This window comes from Talpa europaea, assembly GCF_964194135.1.
Source record: "Talpa europaea genome assembly, chromosome: 13".
NCBI lineage: Eukaryota > Metazoa > Chordata > Mammalia > Eulipotyphla > Talpidae > Talpa > Talpa europaea.
In genome coordinates this window covers 48505390-48533158 of record NC_140080.1, presented here as the reverse complement: position 1 = coordinate 48533158, position 27769 = coordinate 48505390, and the positions used below count along the sequence as shown (strand labels likewise).

Below are 27769 nucleotides of genomic sequence, written 5' to 3'. Positions count from 1 at the left end.
TTGTTTTGCTACAGTTTTCTTTTTTCATATTAGTTCTATTTTATAGTGAAATTTTGTATTAATTCTTTGAAAAATGTGAAATTTACTTCAAAGTGTCATGTAACATATAGCTTAAATTTCTTTTCCTTCCTGTTTTTTCAACCAGTTATTATAGTGTTTCATTGTTCCCTGTTTAACCTAAGTTAATTTTAAAAATCAGTTTATTGTATAGTAACCAATACATGGCTTTTAAACTTCTGATTCAGTCTTACTGTACAAATACATAGTTATTATGTATATGTGTGTTCATGTAGCTTATCTTAAACTCTGCCTAGCTACTTCATGGCTTCTATAAATCATTTCCTAGATTTTTCATCTCTAAAACCCATGTTTATAGTACATAATTCTTATTTCTTTTTTTGAGTGTGTTGATTTTTTACCTTTCCTTCTCAAATAGTTATCACCAGGACATGGAATGTTCTGATAAAATAGATGTAAAGATGATTATGTTTTTTTAACTTCCTGTTTGTTGGTTGGTTCCTTGGATATTGGGGTATATATAAAAAATGTCTTTTACTAACTCATCCCCATTAATTTTCTTTGATTTAAATGCAAATATTAAAATTGTTTTATTTCTGTATACTTCAAACCTCCCTTTAAAGACTCTTTTTTGAAAAGGATGGCAAAGATAGTTTGCATTTTTCTCTTCACTTCTAGGCCCATAACGTCCATGGGATCAAAGACTAAGAGAGCCCTGCTAACTCCCCTCATCCATTCCCCTCGCCCATTCCGGGTCTCCAACCATGACAGAAGCAGCCGGAGAGGGGTGATGGCAAACAGTCTGGAGGAGCTTCTCAGCAAGGTGCATGAGCCAGAGTCTCCCACAGTTCACAGAGGTGCCCCGAGCCACACAGAGCTGTGGGCATGTGTGCAGAGCCAAAATGAAAACAGAAATGTCAATGCTGTGGTCTTGGAGAGTGTGAAGAGAGCTATTTCCAAGTGATTAAAGGGAAAATGAAAGAATGAAAGGAAACATAATTTCTTTTATAATTTAGGTATAGACAAAAACCTTAAAACGAATCATCAATTGATACTGTCACTTTATTTTGTTCACAAGGGAAAATACAGGCAAGCAGCAGGTTTTAGAAATCTGTTTTTAATTATTAAACCCAGGGGTGAATACTCCTTAATCTAAAACAGTGTCCTAAGTAATCAAAGAAGGAAAAACACTGGACTGTCATGGAGGTTTGACCCAAGGACTCTCACAGAAATGAGAAATGAGCTTCCAACACACAGTCTGTGAAGCAAGAGAGAAGTGCATGTATGCCAAACGAGGTTGGGCTTTTTAGCTATTGTATTGCAGGATTATGTTTATATTTATTGAAATAAGGAAGTGATTTGAGAAAGAATTCAACATACTTGCTTATGTCATCATTGAAAGCCTGAACAAGTTATACTTATTTGAAATCTTAGTTTTTCCTTTTCAAGCAAAGACTGGGTCATAGTCACCAATGAAGGTATATCTTTAAAGTTTTATCAGAATTACTGAACCCTTTTAAAACTGTAACTTCATCTATGTCATTGACTAGTCAAAATGGAATCTCTTGCTTCATCTCATGTCTCTAATTGTGTTGCCCATCTAGACCCTCGAGGCCCTTGTTATCACCACTGGCCTGGTCACTTTGGTGCTAGAAGAGGATGGCACTGTGGTGGACACAGAGGAATTCTTTCAGACCTTAGGAGACAACACACATTTCATGGTCTTGGAAAAAGGACAGAAGTGGACACCGGTAAGCAAAACACACATCCAAACAGCCACAAGGGAGAACTTTTACCTACAAGGAGCAATCCCTAGTTTTGAATTGACATGCCCTCTTTCTAAATATTTACTTTGTATTCACCAAATGACCAGATCTACCACCCTCAGAGGGATTCTATTTTAGATTAAGGACTATTCTAGAAACTTAGCACCTTTGTGAATTTGAGTTATATATTTAAAGTAAACAATGCTGTGTGGCAGGCTTTGGCTAGTGAATAGCTACAGATCCTATTAAAATGCATAGCTATGAACTGGTAACAAGTCATTGTCTCTGCTCTTAGGAGCCCCCTCAAACTAACAGCTGATAAAAGTGTGTGTGTGCGCGCGCGCGCACGTACGTGAGCACAGTGATTTGAAACAACAAAGACTTCTACTGAAAAAACTATAAATTATATATCTTGGCAAACCATCCCACTATAAAGCACCTAAAAATGTAAAGCAAAAATATAAAAGCATTACTTTAGATGCCTAACTAACCTTCAAGAAAGGGAAATCCTCAGAGTTCAATATTTTTATGGGAGCCAGAACCCAGAGAGGAAAGCAAGCACTGAAGCAGGGCAATTCACCTGTGGGCATCTCACCTGTGGGCTACCTCTGATCTTAGCAACTAAATCCTTTTGGTTTTCATGGATTCTGGAAGTAAAGACAAAGTCGAGCTGACATAAAGTGAGGAGGCCAGATTAGCGATGCCCACATAAAACAGAATCTTCAAGTACTCTCCTGAGAATTTGTGGTCACATATCACCGTTAAGAGGTCTGAGGAGGGCCTCCCCGGTGGTGCAGCAGTTGAGCACTGGGTTGCGAAGCTGCCCGCAGCCTCTGCAGTGCCAGTTTGATCCCCGGCTGCTCCCCGGATCCCTCATGGCTCTCCTGCTGCCCACTGCTCCCCTCAGCAATGTGCTTCGGTCCTTCTGCCTGCTCTGCTCCCCGCTCTGCTCTGGTGAATTCTCTCACTCTCCCGCGCTTCTGACTGTACCCAGTGCATGTATAAATAAATAAAAATAAATCTTTAAAAAAAAAAAAAAGAGGTCTGAGGAACTGCTGAATCCAAAAATACCCAAGCTAAGAGTTTCATTTCAAGCTTCAGGAGGAAGCATCAATGGAAGGACTTGAATTCTTTGAATTCTCTTTAGTAACGAGCCTCTCTGCAGCCCTAAGGATCCACGGTCAATGTGCCCCCACATAACTAGCAGAAGCAAATTAGCTTGCAGTGAACGTGGATCCAGGCCTCAAGAGTTTTCACTCTTAAAGTTCCAACAGATGTGAGTTCAGAATCAAAACACATGACATCAGAACTCAAGGCACTCTATGTGAAGGTACCCCGAAATAACAGTCAGGTCTGCAAAGATCCCAAATATTGAAATCATCAGATACAATGTATAAAGTAGGTATGTTTAAAATATAAAAAAATATCAAAAGAAGGAACAAGAAGTAATCAAAAAGGACTAGGCAGTCTGGAAAGAATCAAATAGAATTTCTTGACATGAAAAATATAGTAATTAAATGGAAACTCAGTCAGAACTAAAGATAATAATAAGAGACCTGAAAGCTATGTCTAAAGGAGGTGCCATAGAGAGATAAAGGTAAGAACAGAAACGAAGTGGAACGGTAAGTGCAAAGCTCTAGTAGATGTCTACTTGGCATCCTCAGAGTATTTGGTATTTTTTTTAAACAAGACATAACACACAACCATTTTTTATATTACAACCCCAACTCCATTTAGAATGGTTTTCATCAAAAGATACTAAAAAGAAAGTAAAACAAGCCACAGGTAGGGAGAAAGTGTTTTCAACATAACCAAGTGTTTCAACATTCAGACATTCAACATTCAAAATGCTGTTTTGAATAATTATACAAAATAGGCAAAAAATAGACATGCATCTGCAGAAGACAGCAAAACATAGGCAGATGCTCAACCTCATTGCTGTTTAGGAAAATATAAGTTAAGACCTCAATAGGATCCTCTTTGTACCATAAGATTTAATTATTAGGATTTCCACAACTGTGATCTGCCTGAATTTTCTGTTTCTTCCTGCTTCAGTCTTGGTAAACTATAGTATTTTTAAAAATTATCCAATTCTTCAAAATTACCAAATTTTTGGTGTAGAGTTGTTCACAATAGCCTCTTATGAGCCTTTGTATTTCTGTGGTAGTTGTCATAACTTTTCCTCTTTCATTTCTAATTCTATTTATTAAGATTTTCTCTTTTCTTTATGAGACTACCTAAAGTTTTATTGATTCTATTTATCTTTTTGAGTTTGTATCATCTTTTTGGTTTTACCTTCATTATTTCTTCATTATTATTTAATTTCATTATTTAACATCATTATTTCTAATTTTTATTATTTCATTTCTTTTATTAACTTTTGAATTTTTTTTTTCTTTTTCAAGTTGTTTTAGGAGCAAGGGTGACTTTTTCATTTGATATTTTTCTTATTTCTTAATCTAGGCCTGTACTACAATTAATTTCTTTCTTAGTACCAATTTTGCTGCATCTCCTAGATTCTTACAATTTATATCTTCATTTTCATTTGTCATCAGGTCCTTTTAAATTTCTTCATTGACCCAGTCATTATTAAGAAGCATGTTGTTTAATCACTATGTGTTTGAGGTTTTTCCATGGATTTATTTTTTATGGTTAATTTCTAGTTTTAAAGCATTTTGATCAGAAAAAAATACTGGTATTACTCAATTGTTGACACTTGATTTGTGTGCCAACATATGGTTTATCTTTGAAAATATGCCATGTGCACTTGAAAAAAATGTAAATTCTGCTTTTTTATTACAGCCATTTTTTCTATGATTATTAGGCCCATCTTATGTAGTTCATTGTTGACGGTTATTTTTTCTGTATTCATTCTCTCTCTTATTAATCTGTTCATAGTTGTAAGTATCTTGTACTTTGGATGGCCCTTTTACCAGGGATGATCTTATAATATCATGTATTGGCCATTTAGAAAATGTATAGTGCAAAACTCCTCTATTCATAAGGAGGCAAATTACATCTTCATGTTTATTATGAAAATTGTTTTAGCTTCAGGGTCTCAAGATCCCCAGGTATCTCCAAACTACACTTTGAGAACCTCTGCATTTAATCACTTATAGATAATTCAAATATCTACAAAATTAGCAATATAATGTTTTATCTATACATGCAAATTTTTTAAAAGACAGGCATAAAAATAAAATTTAATTTAAAAAGTATGGGACTGATGTGCACTTAAATGGTTTCCTCCTGAGGGGACTGAGGAATATAATTGGGAAGTAATACACAAGTGATAATTGGTTGATAATTTCATTTTATGCAGAGTAGTGTGCATACCTATCATCTTATTGCTCTTTATTTTTCTATAAACTGGCATCTATTGTATGTGAACTCCTGACTGGGCCTTTGGGAGCAGGCCTGGAGCCTGAGGACCCCAGGTAGGTTCTTTCTCAGTTCTTGTTTTTGGTGAGGAAAGAATTCAATGTCAAGGCCAAAGTTACAGAAAAGCAAGAGGTTTGTTGATAGAAGGATAGGAAAACTCTCTGAGCAGAGAGGGGTCCCAAATGGGTAGCTGCTGAGGGGCCAAAAAGCAGTTGCTTACATGGGTACAATAGGCAAGGAGTGGATGTTGGCCATTGGATGTGTCTCATTGTTTCTCTTGCTGATGGCTGGACGTGGGGTCTCCTAGGCTACGGGGCCCACTGAGTTTGAGCACATTACCTGGTTTATCTTCCTGAAACTATGGTTCATTGCTCTAGCATTGTATTATGGTGTTGGTGTTCTGGATATTTCATTCTTTACTGGGTTGGAGGGAGTGGCACCCCCCTGGTCCAGAGTTGCTCTCCAATCAGACTGATAAATGGGCTTGGGGTACCCTGTTCCTCACTGATTGCCTATACCCATTTCCTAGCTTCCTCTTTCATGCCTCTACATAGCAAACACATCATAGTTTTCTGACTGAAAGAAATAATACAAATAAAATCACAAAAATTAAAATACCCTTGGGGTCTCCCTGGTGGCACAAGGGGTTAAGCACCGTACTATGAAGCAATCCGCAGCTACTGCAGCACAAGTTCGATCCCCAGCCGGCCAGGGAGCAACCCAATGGTGCAGCAGACCTCTCCTGTCTCTCCTGCTGCTCCCCTCAGCAGTGTGTTTCAGTCAGTCTGCCTGTTTTGTTCCCCACTCTGTCTCTGGTGAATCCTCTCACCCCCCACATCTCTGGCCCCAGCTCTTGTATGCATAAATAAATAAATCTAAAAAAAAATTAGTTTAAAAAAAAATTAAAATACCCTTAAAGCTGATGAAAGTCATACCTATGGGTTGGAACATGATGGGCTAAATTAGACGACTCTTTCAAAAGACAATATTGGGCTGTACTGCTTTTTGTTTGAGGAAAGTATTTCAGGAAGAATAATGATACCCCAAAGGTGTACATATCTGAGTCTCTGGATTTTATGAATATAGCAAAAAGGGACTTGGCAGACGTGATTAAATTGAGGTTCTTGAGATGGGAGCTGATTGAGCCACCTGGGGAGTCAGTGTCGTCACGGTACTTCTAAGAGGACGGAAGTGATGAGAGCAGGGGTGAAGGCAGAGGAAGAGCATGAGTGATGTGAGGAGGCACCATAAACCAAAGGCAGAGTTTATTCCATTTATTTGTTTTATGAATGAGACACCTAGTTAAATGTGACATGTAGATGCCCCCAGAATGTGTGCACAAGGGGCCACGGAGCTGAAGAACAAGGAGTGACAGGATGCAATGGAAGTGGATGACGCTATGATGTGACCCGTTCAAGGTGGGGTGTGGGGCTAGTGACAGCCTGGTTAGCAAGTGAGTGAGAGGGACTCTTCTCCTGATTTAGTTTCCAACCATCTTCCTTAGGTGGAGATGGGCCCCTCATAGCTGATATAGAACCTACTCTGCGTGTTGGTGTTTTTATTTGACTGAACAAGAACTTTCAACAACAACAAAAAAATTTTCCAATCAAGAAATAGCCACAAGAGGTCTCCTTTCTTCAGTCTAAAACCTTTAAAGCCTGTGAGGAAGCAGTTTCTCAGAGCACTTCAAGAGGGAGGTCAGAGTGTCCTTCCTTAGTGGGTTAGAGAAGTCCAGGTACCTGGGATTAGGTGGCAGCTGGATTAGCCTTGTGAGGGCATCTTGATGTTGACTGAAGACCAAGACTCGAGGAAAACATTTAGGGTAAGCAAGTTAAAGACTTTCAAAAAGCAAAAGGAATGTGAGGTGATGAAGAAGGGTTGTGGCAGAATTGTAAGTAAAAACCCTTTTGATTCTGTAATCAATATTCAGAAATACAGTTTCCCAAATGATGACTAGTTACCACCCTCTGAAGAGGCAGTAGAATCCCTTGTGCATTAAACATTGGGCCATAAGCAAAAGCTCTATACATGTATATTCTGAGAGGTAAAAAGAAGAGCAGCTTTAGTGAGCAGGGTTAGGGTACTTTTAGGGGAATATAGGTTTTAACTTCAAATATAACAAATTATTGTAATTATGAATTTAATCTTCATAACCTCAACACTCCCACCTCTAAAGATTCCAGAGACTTCACAACTCTATTGGTTGCATAGCTTTGAGCCCTGAATATTTCACAATTGTGCGTGGAGCAAACGTGTAGGAAGGTTAGCCTTGGGCCTGCCTTTTGTGCCCTGGGACAAATTTGTTCTCTCTTGCCTTTTCAAAGCTTTAGGTGGGGAAGATTATGTTTTAGTGCCCTTTATAACCTGGGGATTTTCAGGCTTTCTCCTTTCAACCTGAAGCACCCATTGATGTTTCAGGTAGACTGAGGGTAGATATTGTGACCAAACAGCCTGATGTCCCCATAAAGTCAGCTCTCATTCAGTGCGGTTACTAGATATTTGGGGAAACCCTAAAAGTTCTCACTGTACTCCTTACCTTAGCCATGTGACTCTGAAATTCTCTGCCCAGTGGCCTCTTGTAAAATTAAAATGCTTCCCGCACTTCTTGGCAGGTTGTGCCACAGCCAGGAGGCCACTCATGCCATCAGGTAACCGCAAATGGCACTAAAAGCCAAGCGTGAATGCATCTTAATGCCACATGTCAATTACAGCAGCTCATTGATGCCTGGATCCTAAAGCCAAATCCAAATCACTAAACTGATAGTAGATTAGGTAAGGATACTTCCCTATTGCTCCACAAAAACATTCTTCAGGTAACTAACTGTCCCGACCCGCCGGATTCGAGAGGCAAGGAAGAGGGGCTGGGGATGAAATGAGATGCTGACACACTGAATGAGAAGCTGCAAAACGAGGGACCTTTACGTCCTCTAGCACATGCCTTGTATACCCTGTGCTGCGCCTGCGCTTTGCCTGTGTCTCATGTTCAGGCTGCGTGCTTCTTTTTGGTTGGTACTTTCCCTGCATGCCTGGCTCCTGCACATATCGTGGTGTACACATGTGTTCATCCCATTGGCTGCTTTGTCCCATTGGCTGCCTGCTTAATGATGTGCATTCTTACTGCGCCACAGCTCGCCGAGGCCCCGGACAACTAACCAGCAGCGCAGTCACTGCAGATTTTAAACTAGCCTGTCCCAGAATGACAGCATTTGCATTGTGATCATTGGAATGTTCCTAAGGTCTCTTCCTCCCTTCGCTGTTCCAGGGTAGTAATTATGTTCCAGTTCGCCAGCAACCAAAGAAATCAGGAATAGCAAAAGTCACCTTCGACTTGTACAGGCCGAATCCCAAGGATGTCATTGGCTGCCTCAACGTGAAGGCCACCATGTACGAGATGTACTCGGTCTCCTACGACATCCGGTGCAATGGGCTCAGGTCCATGCTGAGGTAACGGATTCTGGGTGAGCTGGGGGATATGACGCCTGCACAGGGCTCCGGCCGCAGCTGAAGGTCACGCTAACTCGTGTTCCACCGCAGTCTAATTCTTAGGCTGGGTTTGATTTCAGAAAACAGAAAGTCTTGAGCCAGATATATTCTTTTTCTCCAAAGACCATTAAATACTAAATGGAAATGAAAAATAAACAATACAGATAAATAAAAACCAAATTTCTTTTAAAAGTTAGAGCTGTGCCTTTAAAAACCTTAATTCTAAGCAGTCACAGCTAAGTCTGGAGCTGTGGGGAGTCCAGCCTGCTTTGTGCAGAGCAGGCACCAAAAGCTTGGAGGAATACTTCTGCACATATTTCTGTGACTGCTAACTTGCAGCTAGAAGGAAGGAGTGGTGACGTGGTCCTTCCCCATATGCTGCCCAGGCACATGGTCCCACGAGCCCGGAGCAGGCTGCCCACATGCACCACAGGGGCGCCTATAGGAGACAAGCCCCAAGTCTAAGCCCCAGGTCTATTTGAACAAATTCTGTGTGTTCACAAGGAGTACGCCCTGGGTACAGCCAGGACAGATACTTGCCTCTGAGCAGTCAGCTGTGTGACCTCTGAAGGTTACTTAACTTCTCTGAGCCTGTTTGTATCATCTTTAAAATGAAAACATTCCTTCCAAGTTCTTTATGATTGCACAGATTCTAAATACACTTATTTCTAGCCCCCCAGGAAATTCATCACTGAGTCTCTAAAACACTAAGTCTCTGTGAAGGGAGAGATGAAAGGAGGGAAACTGGAAGTGGCAGGTATTTGAGTCTAAAAAGGCTGCGACTCTCCATCCGAAGCTCTCTACACCTCCCCGTGGGGCAGGGTCTGCCTGCTTCTTTGAGAGTTCTGGTTCCTTCTTTCTAACTGTCCCCACAAGGGTTCCTCTGGCCTTCCCTGGGCATCGCCCATATGGAAATGCTTTGTAAATGGGACTGCTCTCCTCTGACAGGTTCCCATCCCTGCACAGCCTTGGCTGGATGGTGGTTTATGTGTGGCCTGTTTTCCGTGAGAACCATCAACAACCCCTGCCTGGACACACTTCCTGTCCTGGTGTTCAAATCTTGATTCTTAAGGGAGCTTCCTCTTTTTGCTGAGTTAGGAAAAAATAATATAATTGCTTGATTGTTTTAAAGATAACAGGAGAGTTATACAACTTAGATAAGTATAGAAATGAGTGTAAAGTTCATCCTAAATCCCAGCTCAGCGAATTTTTTTTTGAAAGACAAACAACCTCCTCGTCACTAATTCTCTCCATCTGAGAGATTCAATGGCACAGAAGTCAAGAAGGTCCCTAAATCAAAGGCAAGGCCTGCCTGGCCCCTTGGCGGATGCCCAGTCCATGTGCCCCCCGGGCTGTCTTTATGAAGCAACAGAACTTTACAACTGGAATGAAACCTTTTAGTCCTGGACTTGGGGTAGAAAATAAGAATTTGAGTTAGAGCTACTGGTTTAGTCTGAAACACCTTGAATGCCCAGCTCAACCATAGGATTAGATACTCTGGCAACGACAAGATGTTCCAGTCCTAAGCAAACTGGTTCATAGGTCACAAGTGCAGTGTTTGCTAAGACTTGCCTTCAGCCGGACTTCTTTCCCACCTAACAGCCTGATTTTAGTAATAAGTACCCCCACCCACCCAACCAGGTCCCCAGCTTAAGCAAGAGGCTATAGGACATGACAAGGTATGTACACTCAGCAGTCAGCTTGCTTAGTGTTTTCTCCTTGCTGAGCAACTGGCCATATTTGGAAGTGGCTAGTGGAAGCCATGTCACTCAGAGGGTGATCCCAGGTCAGTGGGCACTCCCCAGAATGCATAATCCCAGACCTCCCAAATCAACCTCTGCATGTTAGCAAGGCCCCAGGGGAAGCCGGGTCAACAGCATGACTTGTCATTGGTCCGTGGATCCAGGCATTCTGGCACACACACACCTGCTCTGAACGCATGTTGGATAGTATGTGTGAGTGCATATGAACGTTTGTGAATTCACTTGTCACTGACACAGAACTAATCCTGCCCTTGTCTCCTCTGTTGCAGGAGCCTGCTGCGGTTCCTGTCCCATGCTGCCCAGGTGACTGGGCAGTTTCTCATCTACGCAGGCACCTACATGCTCCGTGTGCTCGGGGACACAGAACAGCAGGCTTCTCCTAAGTCCCACTCCAGGTGGGGGTTCATGCATGAATAGGGATGCAGACTGCAGGGGCACAGCCAGCTCTTAACACGATGCCAACAGTCCCTTTCAGATGACAAATTTGGAAGAAGTGCATGTTCTTAACCACATGTAGTTGTAAGCTCACGGTCTCTTCTACTCAGGAGTGGTACCTGGCTCAAAGGGGTTGTTTGGGTGATGCCATGGGGGCTGTGCATGCCAGGCTGAAGAGAAGTCAGGGAGGGGGTCCGTGGGCCAGAGGAATGTGGCTGGACAGCAGCATGTACTTGCATTTGGCCTTTTTAGCACTTCATTTCCTGCAGTAAATCACAATACTTTTAATATTTAAGTGCAATAATACTTCCTTGTACAATTATAAATCAGAGACATCCTGCAGGGGAGGAGGAGGGAGAGGGATCAGAGGGAGGGAGGGAGGAGCACAGGGGACTGAGGTGATGGTGCACGGGTGCCTTGGGGAAGGAAACTCTATGGGGACTATACCTGAGGGGGTGGGGGGAACCAAATATTGTTTAAAAATGAACAATGCTGTAAAAAATAAAAAAAAAATAAAAAATAATACTTCCTTGTGTCTTTTTCTTCTCCCCCAAAAAGCAAAACTCATCAAAAATCTGTTCTTCTAATGGATTTAATAGCATAAGTCTTTTTTAGTACTTGGTGCCACAGAAATAACGAGCTGTCAAGTGTTACTCTGTGTGTGTGTTATTAATGTGGGTCCTGAATGAACCCAAAGGGACCCAAAAGCTTAAGGACCTGAATTCTTGGAGGCCTTCAAGGAGCAGTTTCAGCCTTTTCTTAAAAATTTTTTTTTAAAATTTGTTTAAAACCTAGACCCGATGCACAGCAGAGCTGTCTTTATTTCCTGGCCGTGCCAGTGTTGCTGGGGAGACCCTGGGCTGCAAGTGTGGAACTCTCTCTCAGGAAGCTTGGGGAGAGCAGAGCTAGCTCTAGCTGCAGACACAGTTGCACAGGGTTCTCCTAGGAGGTGCCAGGGAGTCTGTCTCTGCATCTCTCAGTCGAGCCTCCCTGTGAGGTGGCGTCACCTTCACATAGGCCCTCCTCTCCCAAAAGCCAGATGCCAGCCCCACAGGCAGCCCAAGCCCTGCGGCTCAGGGGAATGCTGTGGATCACACAGTCCAAGCCAGCATGACCTGCACACTCCACCCCACAGACCAGAAAAGATAAGCCCTGACCATTAGGGTTGAGTTCAGGAACATGGTACCCCAAATGGAATGGGGGTATTGCCACTAGAACTAGGGGAATAGATGCTAGGAAACAAATCTACTCCCTTTCAGATTTATGGCTTTCCTGTTAAGAAACCTTGGGTGGGGGCCTCTCTCCCCTTCCAGCTGAGAGATGTCTCAGGCATGGTGAAGGCGCCCTAGCCAGGCCTGCACCATTACCTGCAATTCCAGCCCAAAGACCAGGAGTGGAACCTAGATGTTTCCTCCCTCCACAAACGCAGTCCCCCTTCAGTCCCTGTCATCATGTGCAGGGAGAGGGGCAGCCCAGACCCCGCAAATCTGCCTGCACTAAGTAGGTTCTCCCGCCTGCTGCATCAACACAAAACATATGAGACTTTAATGAAAAGGAGGTCCACTCCAATCCTGGGGGGACCCACAGTTTCTGAACTGCCTTGTTGGAGAAGTAGAACCTTGGGCCAATCCCTTGCAGGCAGGAAAGGCAAAGGTAAGGCAGTCAGTTGTGGGAGGATGCCTCAAAACAGCCTCTTTTTAAATATCATAGCCAAAGAAATAGGTGTTTTGGCCCTCCCCTCCCCCCGTCTGTGTCTGCTCTCTCCAGTCCAAGACCTGCTGCAGAGCGAGCGCCACAGAGATTGCTCAGATGCGATCCCACTGCTGCCCCAGAGCCTCTTCATAAATGTTTTCTATATAAGGAGCTCTACTGAAAGCCCTGCCCACAGGGAGTGGGGGGGAGGGAGGGGAGCAGCCTGAAATTAGGGGGCCTCTGAGCTTGCTTTCCAGCACCTTCCGAGGAGGCAGCTCCTGCCTTGAGCTGACTGTGGGCTGGCGTCACTTCCCAAGGATTCAGTTGTCCTGAGAAGCCACTGCCTGGTTTCCAAAAAAGGAATTTTCCCTGAAGTTCCTGATCCCATTGACTCAGCCGCACCCACCCTTGGCCTGGCCTTTTCTTGCCGTATCCAGACAGCACCCCAGCCTGGTAGAAAACGGGAATGAAGCAAAAGGAGAATGTGAGAGGGATGGGGTTTTGCCATCTCATCATCGGAAGGGAGTTAAATTCAACAGAAGGGCTTCCTGGAGTGTGGAACTGCCCCCTTCACCCAGCCCTTCCCAGAGTTACCAGGCAGCCCATGTTGGAGCAGCTGACACAGGGAAGGGGTCTCATAGCCTCCAGGCTGGGACATCCAAGGGCTGCACAGAGCCAGATGCAAAGGTTGATTTGGCTGACATCAAAGGCCCAGGGAGCCCTTGGCAGGCAGAAAGGAAAACTCCTGCATTTACGGGAACGGGCCCAACAGGTGCTCCTCTCTCCTGTCTGAGGCGGGATTAGGTGATGCACATTCCAAACATGACACTTTGTGGTATGAATCTTAGTTTCTCTTAACCCACATTTAGGTCACCGGCTCAGGGAGGAGTGGCTGTAGCGGAGGCGGCTGAGCTGGCTTCAGCCTCAGCTCCTGCCCTGCGCTGCAAAACTCCACCAAGGGTGGCTTCCAGGGAGAAACCACTGCAAGGTTTTGGGGATCAGTGATACCTATGTCACCCACTGTGTCTGTTCACATCTTGTGGGTCCCTTTCAAGGGCCCAAGGTCTTTCCTTGTGTCCATGATTCACTGACTTCTGAAATTAAGATTCAGAAAAGAGGAAGACTTTCTTAGGAGATCGGGTTTGTGATCCTTGCGTTTCTGCGTGGACCTTGTTATTTGTCAATATGCCCTGCTTTTTGAGGTCACAGTACAGTCAGCTCCACACCTAAGGCTAGATTCAAGGTGCCCCTCAGGAGGTCACCTAGGACCCTGTCAGGGGTACTCTGAGGGGTCAGAGTACACATCTGACAGGGACAGAGGGTGCCACGATGAACTGTTCTAAAAGTCATCAGCTCACAGTCCAAGCAAACTGGTTTAAATCGCCCTCTGTGAACACACTTCCAGAAATTCAGTTCCTAGACCAGTTTTCTGGGCACAGGTTTAAAAGTAAACAGATTCCCAAGGCCTGGAGACAGCACACGAGGAGGGAGTGCCCAGCTAGGGGTGTTCCCAGGGGGTCAGTGGGGTATCAGAATACGTTTCTGGAAGCTACCAGCTCTGGCAGACAGCAAGGCCCCTCAGGAGGTCACCTAGGACCCTGTCAAGTCCCACTGGGGGTGCAAGAAGAGTGGAGACACGTATGCTTTGCATCTGTGGCATCAGGAACTAGCTCCAGCGCTGCAGCCTGAGTTGGTTAGCAAGGTGAGGCCCCTGGAAGCCAGTGGAAATGTGGTGACTGAAATGGGAACAAAGGACAAGCCCAGCATCTTTGTCTCCCAAAGGTCCAGAACTGGTGCTCTGAAGACCTGGAATCTCAACTCCCCTTGTCCCATATTGGTCATTTGCAAATTAGAAATAAGTAAGTGAATGAATTTTAAAATCAGCAATGCCCTTCATCAGCCTGGCACTTCTCTGCTCACCATAATTCTACCCCTGCCAAGGTACCAAGCATGTGCTGGCTGGCTGGCCCCAAGAACCCAAATCACTGGCATTGCCATAGGTTTTTTGAGACTAGGAGCCTGAACTGGAATCCACTTTCTCAAAGGCAAGTTCTTTTTCTCCACACACAGCACACAGTGAAGTGAAGTAGGCATATCCACCCCCGCTGAGTGACACCTGGCCCTGAGCTGACCCAGCTGGGGACACAGGAATGACATCCTGTGACGATGTGGCCTTTCTCCAGGAAGCTGTGCTCTGCATGACTGTGTCTCAGGAAGGAGGCACAGATGGTGATTCATGCCCAGGGGGATGCATCTCCCACTCAGAAGGCCTCCTGCCCTTTGATTCCTGCTCCTTTGTTATAAATGAATTGTATGGAAAGGAAACTTGGGCCCGCATCTGTTCACCTTTCTGCCACTTCTCTCTTTTATGTGCCTCTTCCTGGCTACCGTTACCTCAGCTTCTACAGAAGGATTTGAACTACCTCAGGAGAACCATTGCAAACAGTTGCCTTATCTCAGGGGCTATTGCTTTTATGCTACCCTGAGAAAAGCACAGCCCTGAAGGGGTTTCACTGAAGCCTCAGAGAGGACCAGAGATGCCCTTCCAGCTGCACAATGGCCCACAAACCCTTAGAGCAGGTTGGAGTCTCATTTCACACTCAACGTAGGCCCCATTTTCAATTTCAAACCTCCATTCCAGGAGGGATCATACCCCAAGATTTCACCCTAGGTTTTCTGGAAGCTAAGATGCCAAGGCACTGGGGTGTATTCTGACCCCAAGAGGTCACTGGCTGTAACTTTGGGGGTCAGTCTTGAAGGCTAGACTGCATCTCCCCCACATCTCCTGCCCAGACTCCTCACACCTCTGTATGCACAGCACCACTGTGGAATACCAACACCCCCTGACCTGGTCACAGGGGGGAGCAACTGTGCCCCACCCACCAAGCCAGGGTAGCAGGGCCCTTCACCTCACAGCTATTATGATGTGGAGGCTCTTGGCCAGGTATGGACAACAAGTTAAGCAGCTTCCAGGCCCCACCATATCCCCCAGTACCTCAGTTCCTCAATCTTGTGGGGGGATTCCCACCTCAACCCTTGACTCCTGACTCTTCCCAAAGCACTCCATCTTTTTGATGTGAACTCAGCCCCTCCTCATCCTACCAATTCTACTCCTCTTCTGTTTTACTCCCTCAACCACGCAATGGCTGAGTGGAAACTTGGGGTCCTCCCAGGAAGGTCGGGGGCAAAGGAGCAGAAATACTCAGCCTGCATTGTCAAAATATAATTCATGTCACGAATGCCCCACATTCTCTCCTCAAGACCTGGACCTCTTAGACATGATGCCTGAGAATGCAACAGGGGAAGGCAGTTAAGGTGGGATGACTGGGCCTCCCTGTTGGCGCAAAGGGTTAAGACGCAACTTATAAAGCTATTCGCAGTCACTGCAGCATGAGTTCGATCCCCAGCCAGGGAGCAACTCACATGGCACAGCAGACCTCTCCTGACTTGCCCATTGCTCCCCTCAGCAGTGTATTTCAGTCAATCTGCCTGTTCTGCTTCCCACTCTGTGGTGAATCCTCTCACCCCCCACACCTCTGGCCTATACCCCAGTTTTTGTATGCATAAATAAATAAATCTTTTTAAAATAAATAAATAAAGATACCAAGATCTAAAAATTGTAAAAAAAAAGATGGGATGACCTTCCAGTCACACACCAACTCTTGCCTCACCAGTGTATGACTAGACCTCAAACATACACACAAAATAAAAACTTGAAAGGCTGCTGCTCCAATTTGTGGCTATACATAAATCACTCACATTCACTCCAAATAGTATTTTGCTTTAAAAGAAGCTTCTTGCCCAGGTGAGGGCATTTGGGTCAGGACCACGGCTCCTGGGGTTGAGCAGTGTCTCAGCTAGAGTCACAGATGTCATGGGTGTGCTCAGAGACGCTGCTGCCCCCACCACCCCCACCCGAGACCTTCTCAGCACCCTTGGTTTGAACACTTGAAGGAATGATGTTCCTCACAATAACTTCTTCCACATGTTTCACTAGTTGGGGTTTTTTAGTCTAACATCTGGGTCCCGGGCCTCCCCGGTGGCACAGCGGTTGAGCGCTGGGTTGCGAAGCTGCCTGCAGCCTCTGCAGCGCCGGTTCGATCCCCAGCTGCTCCCCGGCCACCAGAGGAGGGTCCCACATGGCGCGCAGACCTCTCCTGCCGCCCGCTGCTCCCCTCAGCAGTGTACTTCGGTCCTTCTGCCTGCTCTGCTCCCCGCTCTGGCTCTGGTGAATTCTCTCACCCTCCCGCACGTCCGACTGTACCCAGTGCTTGTATAAATAAATAAATAAATCTTTGAAAAAAACAAACAAAAAAACATCTGGGTCCCTAAAACTTCCCCCCACAGGTTCTACTTCTGTACTCTTGAATTAAAAAAAAAACTCCTATTTATAGTGCCTTCCCTGCTTGCTTACAGCCTGTTCCGCCAACAAGCCGCCTGTGGCGCCCGGGCAGAGACTTGGGCCTCTTAGGCCACAGGCCAGGGCTCGGTTCCTCTCAGGTCAGGACTGGGGTCCCCTCTCTCCCTTCCTGCAAGGACCCCCAATCCTGAAGGGAGCACGTCCATGAAATCCTGACTCCTTTCATTAACTTCTTTGATTTATCCTGCCATTCTCTCTGGTGCAGACGAGGGAAACTAAATGACAACAAACCTTTTTCTAGGAGCAGGGCAATGGGAGCCACTGACTGTGGGGGGACTTGTCTCAAAGTGGACAGCTGCAAGTATTCTGGGGGGGCCATCTGGGCACTATGTGCAGGGAGAGGGGACAACGCTGGGTGGGAGAGTACCTGGGGAAGCTCCTGGGGGGCAGGAAGAGGAGGTAGAGCTGACCCCAGGCCCCTCATCTTTGAGCTGTCAGCATTGGAGAGGATCGATCCATCCAGTCTGCCTTCTATTTTGACTTCTAAACTTCTCTCCCCTGCTTCCAGGGCTAGAACTCCCAGAGCCAGAGGATGACCCCTGTCTGGTCCTCCTTGCTCCACTGTGAGTGCCCTCAAAGGTAGTCTCCTGCCCTGGGACATGCTATCTTGGGGCAGCCTTTTGGGAATACAACCATGTGCATGTGTGCGCTGTGCGTACAGGTGTGCATGCTATGTGAGTGCATGTACCACCTGTGCATGTTAGGGGAGGGAGGTGAAACTGCTGGAGAGTTCATGAGGAGGTAGGAGAAGAGGAAAATCCTAAAGAAACACTACTATTTTCATTATAACATTATTTAAATATGTACAAATATAAAGTCAGATATGAACCCTTCATGCTAATCACTTCTATACAAACTGTTGTGTAGGTTTAGCAAAAACAACAAACAATATATAACCAAAACACTTTTTTCAAGTTAACATTAATGTAGTGGTCTAGGAGATGCTTGCTAAAGTTCAGTCCTGTCTTGCAGTGATAGTTCAATTCTCTTACTACTTTACATTTTTTCAGGCTATGGCAAAACCTTTCTTCTAGCAGCTTCCTTCACCTGTGCCTGTCCCACCCTATCCATGACCCGGAACAGCATCTTCAAGGAGAAACTGTTTAGCAGTTACCCATCCTTTAAGGAAGGGAGATCTGTGCTAAGAAATGCATCATTAAGCCATTTGTCTTTGATCGCAGGTGACAGAGTGCTTACACCAACCTAGGTGTCCCCTGACACACCTGCCTTACACACCCGCGCTAGCAGGACTGCTATCTGATTTGCAATGTATCGATGACAGTAACATCCTTAAGGGAGGCATGACTGTAAATGTTTGTTGATTAATGGAATAAATAAATGAAGTCCATCTCTGCCCTTTTATTAGTACAATGATTTGACACACTGCGATAATAAACACAAAAATATAGAGAGGGCTAAGATACATTCTCTGTGCGTTCTATAATACACAGTTTGCAGTGTGTAAAATTAGCATTTAAATTAAAATGCAATATAAGATGTCTCAGAACAATAGAGGTCAGTACAGAGGGGATTGGCCTGAGTGGAAACTGCAGTGTGACCCAAATGCCAGAAGCATCCCTCTGCTCCAGCTGGCCCCCACCCCAACTCTGCACAGGGAGGGCACAGCCTTCTTGTGCATCATTTTATAATCTATATGATGAAAATAAAATATCCAGTCACACCAAATCAGATCTCAGGCTATGAAAGTGAAACTTCACAAAGAATGCGAAAGCGATTTTTTAAAATTACCAGAGCTATTTAGTTGCACATGACTCAGATCTGTAAATTCCCTCTCCTGCCCCACAGATCCCCTATAGAGATGACTTTTTAAAAAAAGAAAAAAAAAAGAAAAGAAGGAAGCAAGGAAGCAAGGAAGGAACCAACATCAAGTGCGTTTTTTTTTTTTTTTTTCAGATTTCCTTAAAGTGTATTTTTGGAATGAAAAATAATATATATTTTTTTTAATTTAGGGAATTACAAACTTAATTAGAAGCTACTTTTAATATTTCCAGGCAAGTCTCACAGAAATTAAAAAAAAACTGCTGGAAAGGGGTAAGGCCCCTCACCCCCACCCCCAGCACTTGTGGGAAGGAAGCACCAAAGGGAGGGGCTCTTGACTGGGGGAAAGGGAGGGTGGTGCTGGGACCTGCGCATGGGGAGGAGGCGCGGGAGGGTTGCTCCAAGGACACAGGCCAAGGGCAGGAGGGCTGGACACGAAGCCACAAAGCTACTCAGGTTGCTCCTTCTTCTCATGTGCCTCTTTCTTCTGCTTCTGCGCGGTCTCCGAGTCCCTATGCTTGCAGGCGGCCGCGGAAAGTCCCTCATCCTGGGTGGGGCCTTCCTCTGGCTGATGGCCTTGAGCTGGGTCCCCGGGTCCTGGAGAGGGCAGCGGCCCCCACCAGCCCGGTTGCGTCACCTATTTCCCTAAACTAATTATTTCACTAACAAAGAAGAGTGGCTTATTCTTGGTGGTAACATGATTCGGATTCATTCAAGTTGAAAATACAAATATTTCGTCACAATGATGAACATAACATGTTATGTTGAAGCTCATAATCAAATGATAGAAAGTATATCTTGTAAATAAGGAGAAGATTCATATTTTAAGTTATAGTGAACTTTCAAGAAATATAATCAAAGAAACATTGACACTTTGAAAAGTATCTAAAGACACCCAAGTTCTTAGGATTGTCTGTGATATGTTTTTTAAAAGAATATTAAAAAACTGAGTTTTAGGTATGATCATGGTTATGTTTCTAAAAGAATTCCTACTTTTAGGAGCTACAAATCAGATGTTTAGAGATGAAAAAAATGATACTGTGAAGTGAGGTGGAAAGTAGATGAGAATATGAAAAAGATTAAAAACTTCAAATGGAAATGCTGTGTAACCCAGCAATTCTACTCTTGGACATCTATCCAAAGAATAAGGAAACATCAACTCAAAAAATTATGGGCTCTACAATGTTGACGGCAGCTCTGTTTACAGTGGTTGTGATGCAGAAGCAGCCCATCAATAGATGATTGAGATAATTGAACTAAGTGGTGTGGTATGTCCAGGTAGAGGAATACTAGTCAGTCAGAAAGATGAAATGTTGCCATGTACAGCAAAATGGAAGGTGCTTCAGGGAATTAGATGTAATAAAACAAGTTAGAATGATAAAGATAAATAGTAGCCATTTACATAAAGATAATTCAACAAAACAAAATAAGTACAAAAACTAGGGACCATGAATAAGGGAAGTGAGGTTTCTGAGGTTAAGAGAGAAGAGGGAGATAGAGATCGTCAAAGGTTTAAGGAATGGTGGCAGGGTGAAAAAGAATTATGCACAAAATAAAATCACTGTGGTACAATTGTTACCACAAGAGAGGGAAGGTGACACTGTAGTTTCAGGAACAGGCAACATCTTTCCTGTCCCCTCTTTCATGCTGCCAAGGTCTCAGATACTTTGGACTACAACTCCCAGCATACCATTTACTGGACTTCCTGAATGGGGCCTACTGGAAGAAGGAAGGAGCGAAGCTGATAGATTTGTGTGGAAAAGAGCAAGAGAGACATGTGGGGAGGCTGCTCCAGGTCCTTGGTTGTGGCAGCTTTAGCACTTGGGTAGGCAGGCTCTTCAAAGACAGTGGCAGCCTCCTCTTGACTCCTCCAGTTTGGATGGTACACTGTGAACTCTGGGTGTCTCCTTCTCTCCTAGCCTGCTAGCCCCTGCCTGGGCATCTTGTAGGCATGTGCCAAGGACTCATTCTGGCAGCGTTGTTTTCGGGCTTCAGCCACTTCACTCCGGGCCTGGACTGTTTGGTTGGGCATTTGCCCACTCGGGGAGGGGGGCTTTTGGAGTTTAATTGGGAGTCTGTTATTTGAAATTCTTTCTCTGCTCTCTCAATATGCCCTTTGAATATCTCACCGATTAAACATCTTTGCACACACTAGAGTTTGATCACCTTGCTTGATGCCTTTGCAATGGGCTACATGGGCTATCCCCCTTAACAGTTTGCAGTCCCTGGGCACTCTTCTGTTTTGCCTGGTTCCCATTTTTGGTTCCCTAATTGGGAATGGGCCTCCCAGTAATGTAAAAAAAAAAATAAAATAAAATTCAGAATCTAACTACAACTGAGGAAGTAAGCTGGAAACTCAGTGACTATTCCAAATTTCTGTGACCAGAAGAAGTCAGAAATCATGCCCTTAAACTCAGATAAGATCACTCACATAAAGAACACAAACATGGAATCCTGTTAAAGTAACTGTGAAGAGCTCAATATCAAATGATGTTAAAAATCAAAGATACTATAATGTTTCAATTTAAGGCATCTGCCTAAGTTCATTGTAAAGTTAAAATTAGGTGGGGGGGCCTCCCTGGTGGTGCAAGAGGTTAAGATGCAACCTATGAAGCTGTCCCCAGCCACTGCAGCACAAGTTAGATCCCTTGCCAGGGAGCACAGCAGATCTCTCCTACCTTGCCTGCTGCTCCCCTTGTAACAGGGTGGTCCCCAGGAAAGGGGGAGGTTCCAGGTTCCCTGCCCCACCCAAGGAAGGGTGGAGCTGAGCAGGTAGAGAAGAAGCTGCAGAAGAGACTGAGGTAGGAAGCAGGATGGAGCCAGGAAACCTGGAGGAGGCGCGTGGATCCTAGAGACATGTGAAGAAACTGTGCTTGTCTTTTGGTCGTGGACGGGGTGACACAGATGTGGGTGAGATCCATGGGGAGGTGACAATGGCAGCTTTTATCTTAATGTTGATTTTGCTCTTTTCCTTCCGGGCTTGTGTGGTTGTTTCTCACCCTTTCCTGTGGGTCCCCACTGGAAGATGCCTTAGACGTGTGGCAGGCTTTGGGGCCTTGCTCTGGGCCAATCCCATTTGGATGGACTTTTACCCACGAGGGGACGGGTAACTCTGGATGCTTCATTTAGAAACTAGACTCTGCCTTACCTGTATTGTTTCCTAGTTTTATTAAAGTTCCTTCCCATTAAAGTCTCCTATGTTTTGTGTTGATGCGGCGGATGGCAGAATCCATGTAGAATAGGCAGGTTTGCGGGGTTTGGGCTGCCCCTCTCCCTGTCCTATAACACCCTCAGCAGTGTATTTCAGTAATTCTGCCTGTTCTGTTTCCCACTCTGTCTTTGTTGAATCCTCTCACCCCCCATACTTCTGACCTGTACTCCAGTTCTTGTATGCATAAAAATATTTTTTTTTAAATTTGAGGTAGGAATTGTAAAACTGACTTGTTATACCAATTAGACAATTGTTTTTAATCATTGCAAGTACATAAATACCAAATATGCACAGATTCCTTAATGAGAAAAATATTAAAAACCACACACATACACAGAATGAAAGATTATTCATGAATTAATCATAGTTGAAGCTGTGATGGATACTATGATGTTCATTGTACTATTATCTCAAACTTTGTATAGGTTTAATATTGTTTAATATTTTTCATAATAAAAAGTGTTTAAAAATCAAGCATTTTCAGGGCCTCCCTGGTGGCACAAAGGGTTAAGACGCAACCTATGAAGCTATCCGCAGCTACTGCAGCATGAGTTCAATCCCCAGCCAGGGAGATACCCAATGGAGCAACAGATCTCTCCTGTTTCACCTGCTGCTCCCCTCAGCAGTGTATTTCAGTTGGTCTGCCTATTTTGTTCCCCACTCTGTTTCTGGTGAATTCTCTCATCCCCCACACCTCTGGCCTGTACCCCAGTTCTTGTATGCATAAATAAATAAATATTTAAAAAAAAATTTCAGACAGAACATATTTCATCAAATTTCAGGAAAATATTCATATGGAATATGATATTCCAATGAAGTGATATCTTGACTTGGTTTTCATGAGCTGGAGCTATGACAATTTGATTAACGGTCCTGCTAGCTCTAAAATAGGTATTTATTAAAATGAGAAAATAATTTTTGGAAAACTTACAATCGAGGCAGTAAAAGCCTGTTAAGGAAATTTCAATCATTTCAAATAAAATTCCAAGCAAAAATATTTTAATCATTTACTTAAAATGCAAGATTTATGTCCTTGGTGGAAGAAAGTTTTATGATGTTGTTCATTCCTGAAGCTAGAAAAACATCTGATATAATGTAGCAACTTCATTTTTGGTGTTCAAGAAAAATGGTTTCAAAAGGAATTGTTTCGGGCCTCCCCGGTGGCACAGCGGTTGAGCGCTGGGTTGCGAAGCTGCCCGCGGCCTCTGCGGCGCCGGTTCGATCCCCGGCTGCTCCCCGGCCACCAGAGGAGGGTCCCACATGGCGCGCAGACCTCTCCTGCCGCCCGCTGCTCCCCTCAGCAGTGTGCTTCGGTCCTTCTGCCTGTTCTGCTCCCCGCTCTGGCTCTGGTGAATTCTCTCACCCTCCCGCGCTTCTGACTGTACCCAGTGCATGTATAAACAAAAAAACAAAACAAATAAATAAATAAATAAAACATGCCTCTATTAAAAAAAAAAAAGAATTGTTTACTTGGCAATTCCTTTGGATTTTGTACAATGTATTGTTTAAGAAAAAGTCCAGCCAAATTTTGGAAATTTTCTAGGTGTCTAAGTCATTGTTGAAATCATCTTATTTAAATTAGTTCTGGATGATCTAACAAAATACGTAAATGTGCTATTACCTCAGATCATACTCTCAACTATCACACATACATTCCTGAGGATTAGCTAATAGGCTGGAAGCTGAATTAAAAACTCTTGGGCCTCATGGGTAGTCTACGACTAGACCTGAACAATGACTTGAAAATTGTATCATACTTTTTTAAAGTCACTCTAATAAAAAAAAAATGGTAGAATGGTATTCATTAAAATTTTGGAAATGAAAAATTTGTTTAGAGATTTAGAAATCATAAATTATGATCCAATTTATTAGATATTAGCTAATATTTCCTTTAGATTGATAACAAGAAATTTTTTGTTTATTAAAGATGACTAATTTAATATATTGTAAAAGTGATCAAACACATAAAATAAATTATGAGCTACAAACAGAAGATATTGTAAAAGTGGAGGTATATGAAATATTACTTGGGATGAAATCTCAATTCCAGAAGAAAATGAAACTTCAATTTCAGAAGAGAAGCTTTTTTTTATTTGATTATGTCTAATCAACTACATTAAAATGCACTTGTGGTAAAAAAAGTGAAAATATAATAGTGCTTTACATTTCTTCAAGTTTTTGAATCATGAAACTATCAAATGATTTATATTAAGGTCTGTGACTTAAAATGAATAAAAATTAATAAGATGAAGCCAACTAATTAAATATGGCATTTCAATAAAATATTTGCATGACTTGGTTAATAAAAGAGCTATTTGATAAAAGCAGCATTAGAAAATCTTGACATTTGTGAATCTAATTGTTCTGGTTTTGTAGACCTAATGAAGGCTAGAAGCGATATTAACTGATGTTAAGAGCAGTTCTCCACACAAGTCACCCAATGTCTGTCAATATCATTGGGGGAGACTGCAGTATTTCCTACGCAGATCATTATTCAGACATGGCATTAATGGCATCATTTATTTGGAAGTCACAGAGTAATGTAGGAAAGTCATTTCAACATTTCCTAAAAATAAAGAAATGATTGAAAGTTACTAAAACAACCTGATAAGCAAATTATTCTACAAATTATATAATTTGATTTGCCATTTTACAATATAATTTTGTTTAACTAGGAATAAAAAGAAATCATTTTGTGTTTTTGTTGATTGGTCATTTTATTAATGTACTAGCTCTTGACATTCTTTTAATATCACCTTGTGTTTACTATACATAAATTTTTCTCAAAACCACAAACAATATTTAGGTTCTACCTCCAGTTCTGCTATTTTTACTAGCTGTGTGACCTTGGGGAAGTTATTTAATATCACTGAGATTTAATTTCTTCATCTGAAGCGGCAAACCTGGGGCCCAGGCTTGACTTAATTTGTGGTGTGAAAGACCAATAACAGGATTTATGTAGACACATACACGCACACACACACAGAGAGAGAATGTACAGGCTGGCACTTGGCAGGATGCCATCTCTTCTACCCCACATGAGCAGAGACCGAGGTCCAAGCTGAAGCCACATGTGGCAAGCTGGCACCTTCTCCAAAGATACCTCCCTCCCCAGTGATTTAACTGCCAAAAGCCCCAGCAGTTTATTTATTTATTTTTTTAATTCCCAAAGCCCTAGCAGCTTAAATGTCTAAAACTTCAGCAGGTTTTTAATTGCCAAAAGCCCCAGCTTGGCCCCTTTTTTCCCATAAGCCCTTGCTCAGGGAGTGGAGTCTGAGAAGAGTTGGCTGTGAGCACCATAGTGTTTTTTACCATAGAGCTGGCTATGAGCACCACCCACTGGCTCAGTTTATTCCTCACTGTTCCTTTACAATCTGCAAAATGGATATTATGTTATTTTTCCTTGACAGCCATAGTATTGTAATGATTGAATAAGACAGATTCTTAGACTTAACATTAATTCAAACACAAAGAAAATAAGTTTTTTTTAAATAGTCATGTAACTATATGTGGTTCCTAACAGCACCCAAAATGACATAAAAATATCTAAAGCACAGATGTAAGAAAAATTATTTTTAAAATCACTCAGATCAACTGAATTCATCAAGGATGAAGGAACAGGTCTCTCGAGCACCAGGAAAAACGGTTATTTCTCTCTCTCTTGGTGCAGGTGGACTCACAGGGCACTGGCGTCCCAAGTCAGGCACAGCACGGCACTTTAGCAGCCAAGCCCCGAGCCAAGCCTTCTGTGTTCATGGTTGACCTGACTCAGACCCCCTACAGACTGTCACAACAAGAGCATGGCTGCGTTCTCTTGACCCTGGAAGCAGTGGGGGACTGCAGTCCTGCCACCCAGTAGGGCAGGTGCCTTTCACAGCAGCTCCAATGAAAAGGAGTGAGCCCATGCACATCACTCCCTAGTAAAGGCCCCCAAAATGGCCACCCAGCTCTGTCCCCTTCCCAACAGCAGCCTCCCTCTCAGGACGTCAGGGGCAAGTCCAGACCAGGGTGCTGTGCGGCCATAGCCCCCTGTGGCTTGCACCGTGCCAGAAGTCAGGGGGTGGGGTTCAGCCCCTGGTTCACAATGGGCAGCTCCAACAATTCCCCCAAGTGCAATTTTTATCACCTTTTCTGGAATGATAAAAACCAGATGTCTGCATGCTGGAGTACAGCCTCAAAAGACGGTTTCCTCTGGTTTCAAAATGATGTTGAGCTCTCTCCAGAGTTTGAAAAGAAGCAGGGTTTGAGGGGGAAGGTGTTTGCATTGGGGCTCGATTTATCTCCAAGGAAGACAGGCTGGTACAAAGCTGTGATCGTGGCATCAAATGTGTTCCAAAACTGCTAGGATGACCATACTTCTGAGACCTGACGGAGGCTGGAGCTCAGAGTGATGGTGGGCCACAGCCCTTGTCTCAGGCAGTGACAATGTAGGGAGTCCCACCACAGAGAAGCCCTCACCCAGCAGTGTGGCATCTGAAACAATGGTGGGGAGGAGTGCTTGGCCACATAGCCACCACCCCAAGGTAGGCATTAGAGCAAATCTGCACCTGCCTGTGGCCCCAGTGACCTGCAGCCCCCAAGAGCCACCAGCCAGAAAACCAAGAAAAGAGTCGTTTGCCTAGGAGCTGCTTTGTTGGGATGGGTGGTTGTGTGGGACCATCGACACCACCACATGAAAATGAAACCCAGGTCTGGTCTCAGTTGTCATGGCCATGACCTTCTGTGGTGTGTCACTTCTCTCTATAAAGTGTCACTTCCTGTTCTTCAGGTGACACAAACAGCTGGCCCCCTACTCTACTATATTCTGGGGGAGTTGCCAGCATCCAGGCACCTGCCACAGGAAAAGTCCAGGAAAACGCCCACAACACCGAGACTAAAAACCAAGGAAGACAGGAGAAGGACCAGGCCCTTTGGGGTCACAGCCGGCTCCCCAGGGTGCCGCGTGACTACTTTTACTTTCATGTGCTGAGTCACCATGTTCCACGTGGGATTCTAGGTAGTTGAAGCAGAAAGGAATTTCACACAGGCTGTCGGGACCCCCTGTCATTGGAAAGGCTGGAGTCAGGACCACCTGCCCTGCAAGGACCACTCCCACCCCTGGCTGGGCCTGGGATAGGTGACTGCAGCAGCCCCTCAAGCACCTGGAGCCCTGCTGGGTGGTGGGAAGAACAAGGGGGAGAGCCCCACTTGCAGCCAGCCCTCCGAGCATCAGATTGGCCCATAGTCATCTGCGTGCAGAACCCAAGCTAGGGCGGTTGGGCAGATGGGGTTCAATTTTCCAGTCTCTCCATCTGACTCTTGTTGCCTTAGTCATGTTCAAAATGACTTTCACATTTTTCAGTATCGTTAACATTACAAAATGCTTCCATGGTTTGAAGATAGCTGTACCTGACTTTTAAATGATAGAGTTAAGATATCATTAGATGAATATGCGAGAAAAAAACCTAGAATCTAGAATTTAAGTGCCTTTCCCAAAGTGCCACCCGTGCCAGTCCAGGACTCCAGGTAATCCCGCCGTCTCCTCTTGAGCCCCAAGAGCCCGCAGGTGCTATTCCAACAGCAGGAGAAGGGGGTGAAGCTGAGCACATGCGCTTGGGAAATGAGCACATCTTACACTAAGGAGAAAGAAAGGAGCAACAGAAATTCAATATCTTCAAAACATCTGATCCATTTAATTTCCCATTTTTTCCTAAAAAGAGAAAATTCAAACATTTACTATAATTCTGATACAAACACCCTCCTTTTCTTCCTGAGGAAACAGGCATATTGTTAAAATTTGTTCAAGAAATGCTTCTACCTGGAACTTGATGAAAACACAAGA

General features: G+C 44.0%; 1 protein-coding gene across 1 annotated transcript; it reads left to right on the top strand.

Annotated features, from left to right (window-relative positions):
- Positions 1-709: 709 nt before the first annotated feature.
- Positions 710-25807, top strand: CIDEA (cell death inducing DFFA like effector a; the record flags this gene model as incomplete). The annotated part of the gene is made up of 6 exons (XM_084252673.1): positions 710-841; positions 1623-1769; positions 8428-8609; positions 10681-10806; positions 12976-13225; positions 25619-25807. The coding sequence occupies 6 exons, from the start codon at positions 710-712 to the stop codon at positions 25805-25807; spliced, it is 1026 nt and encodes a 341-aa protein (XP_084108799.1).
- Positions 25808-27769: the final 1962 nt, after the last annotated feature.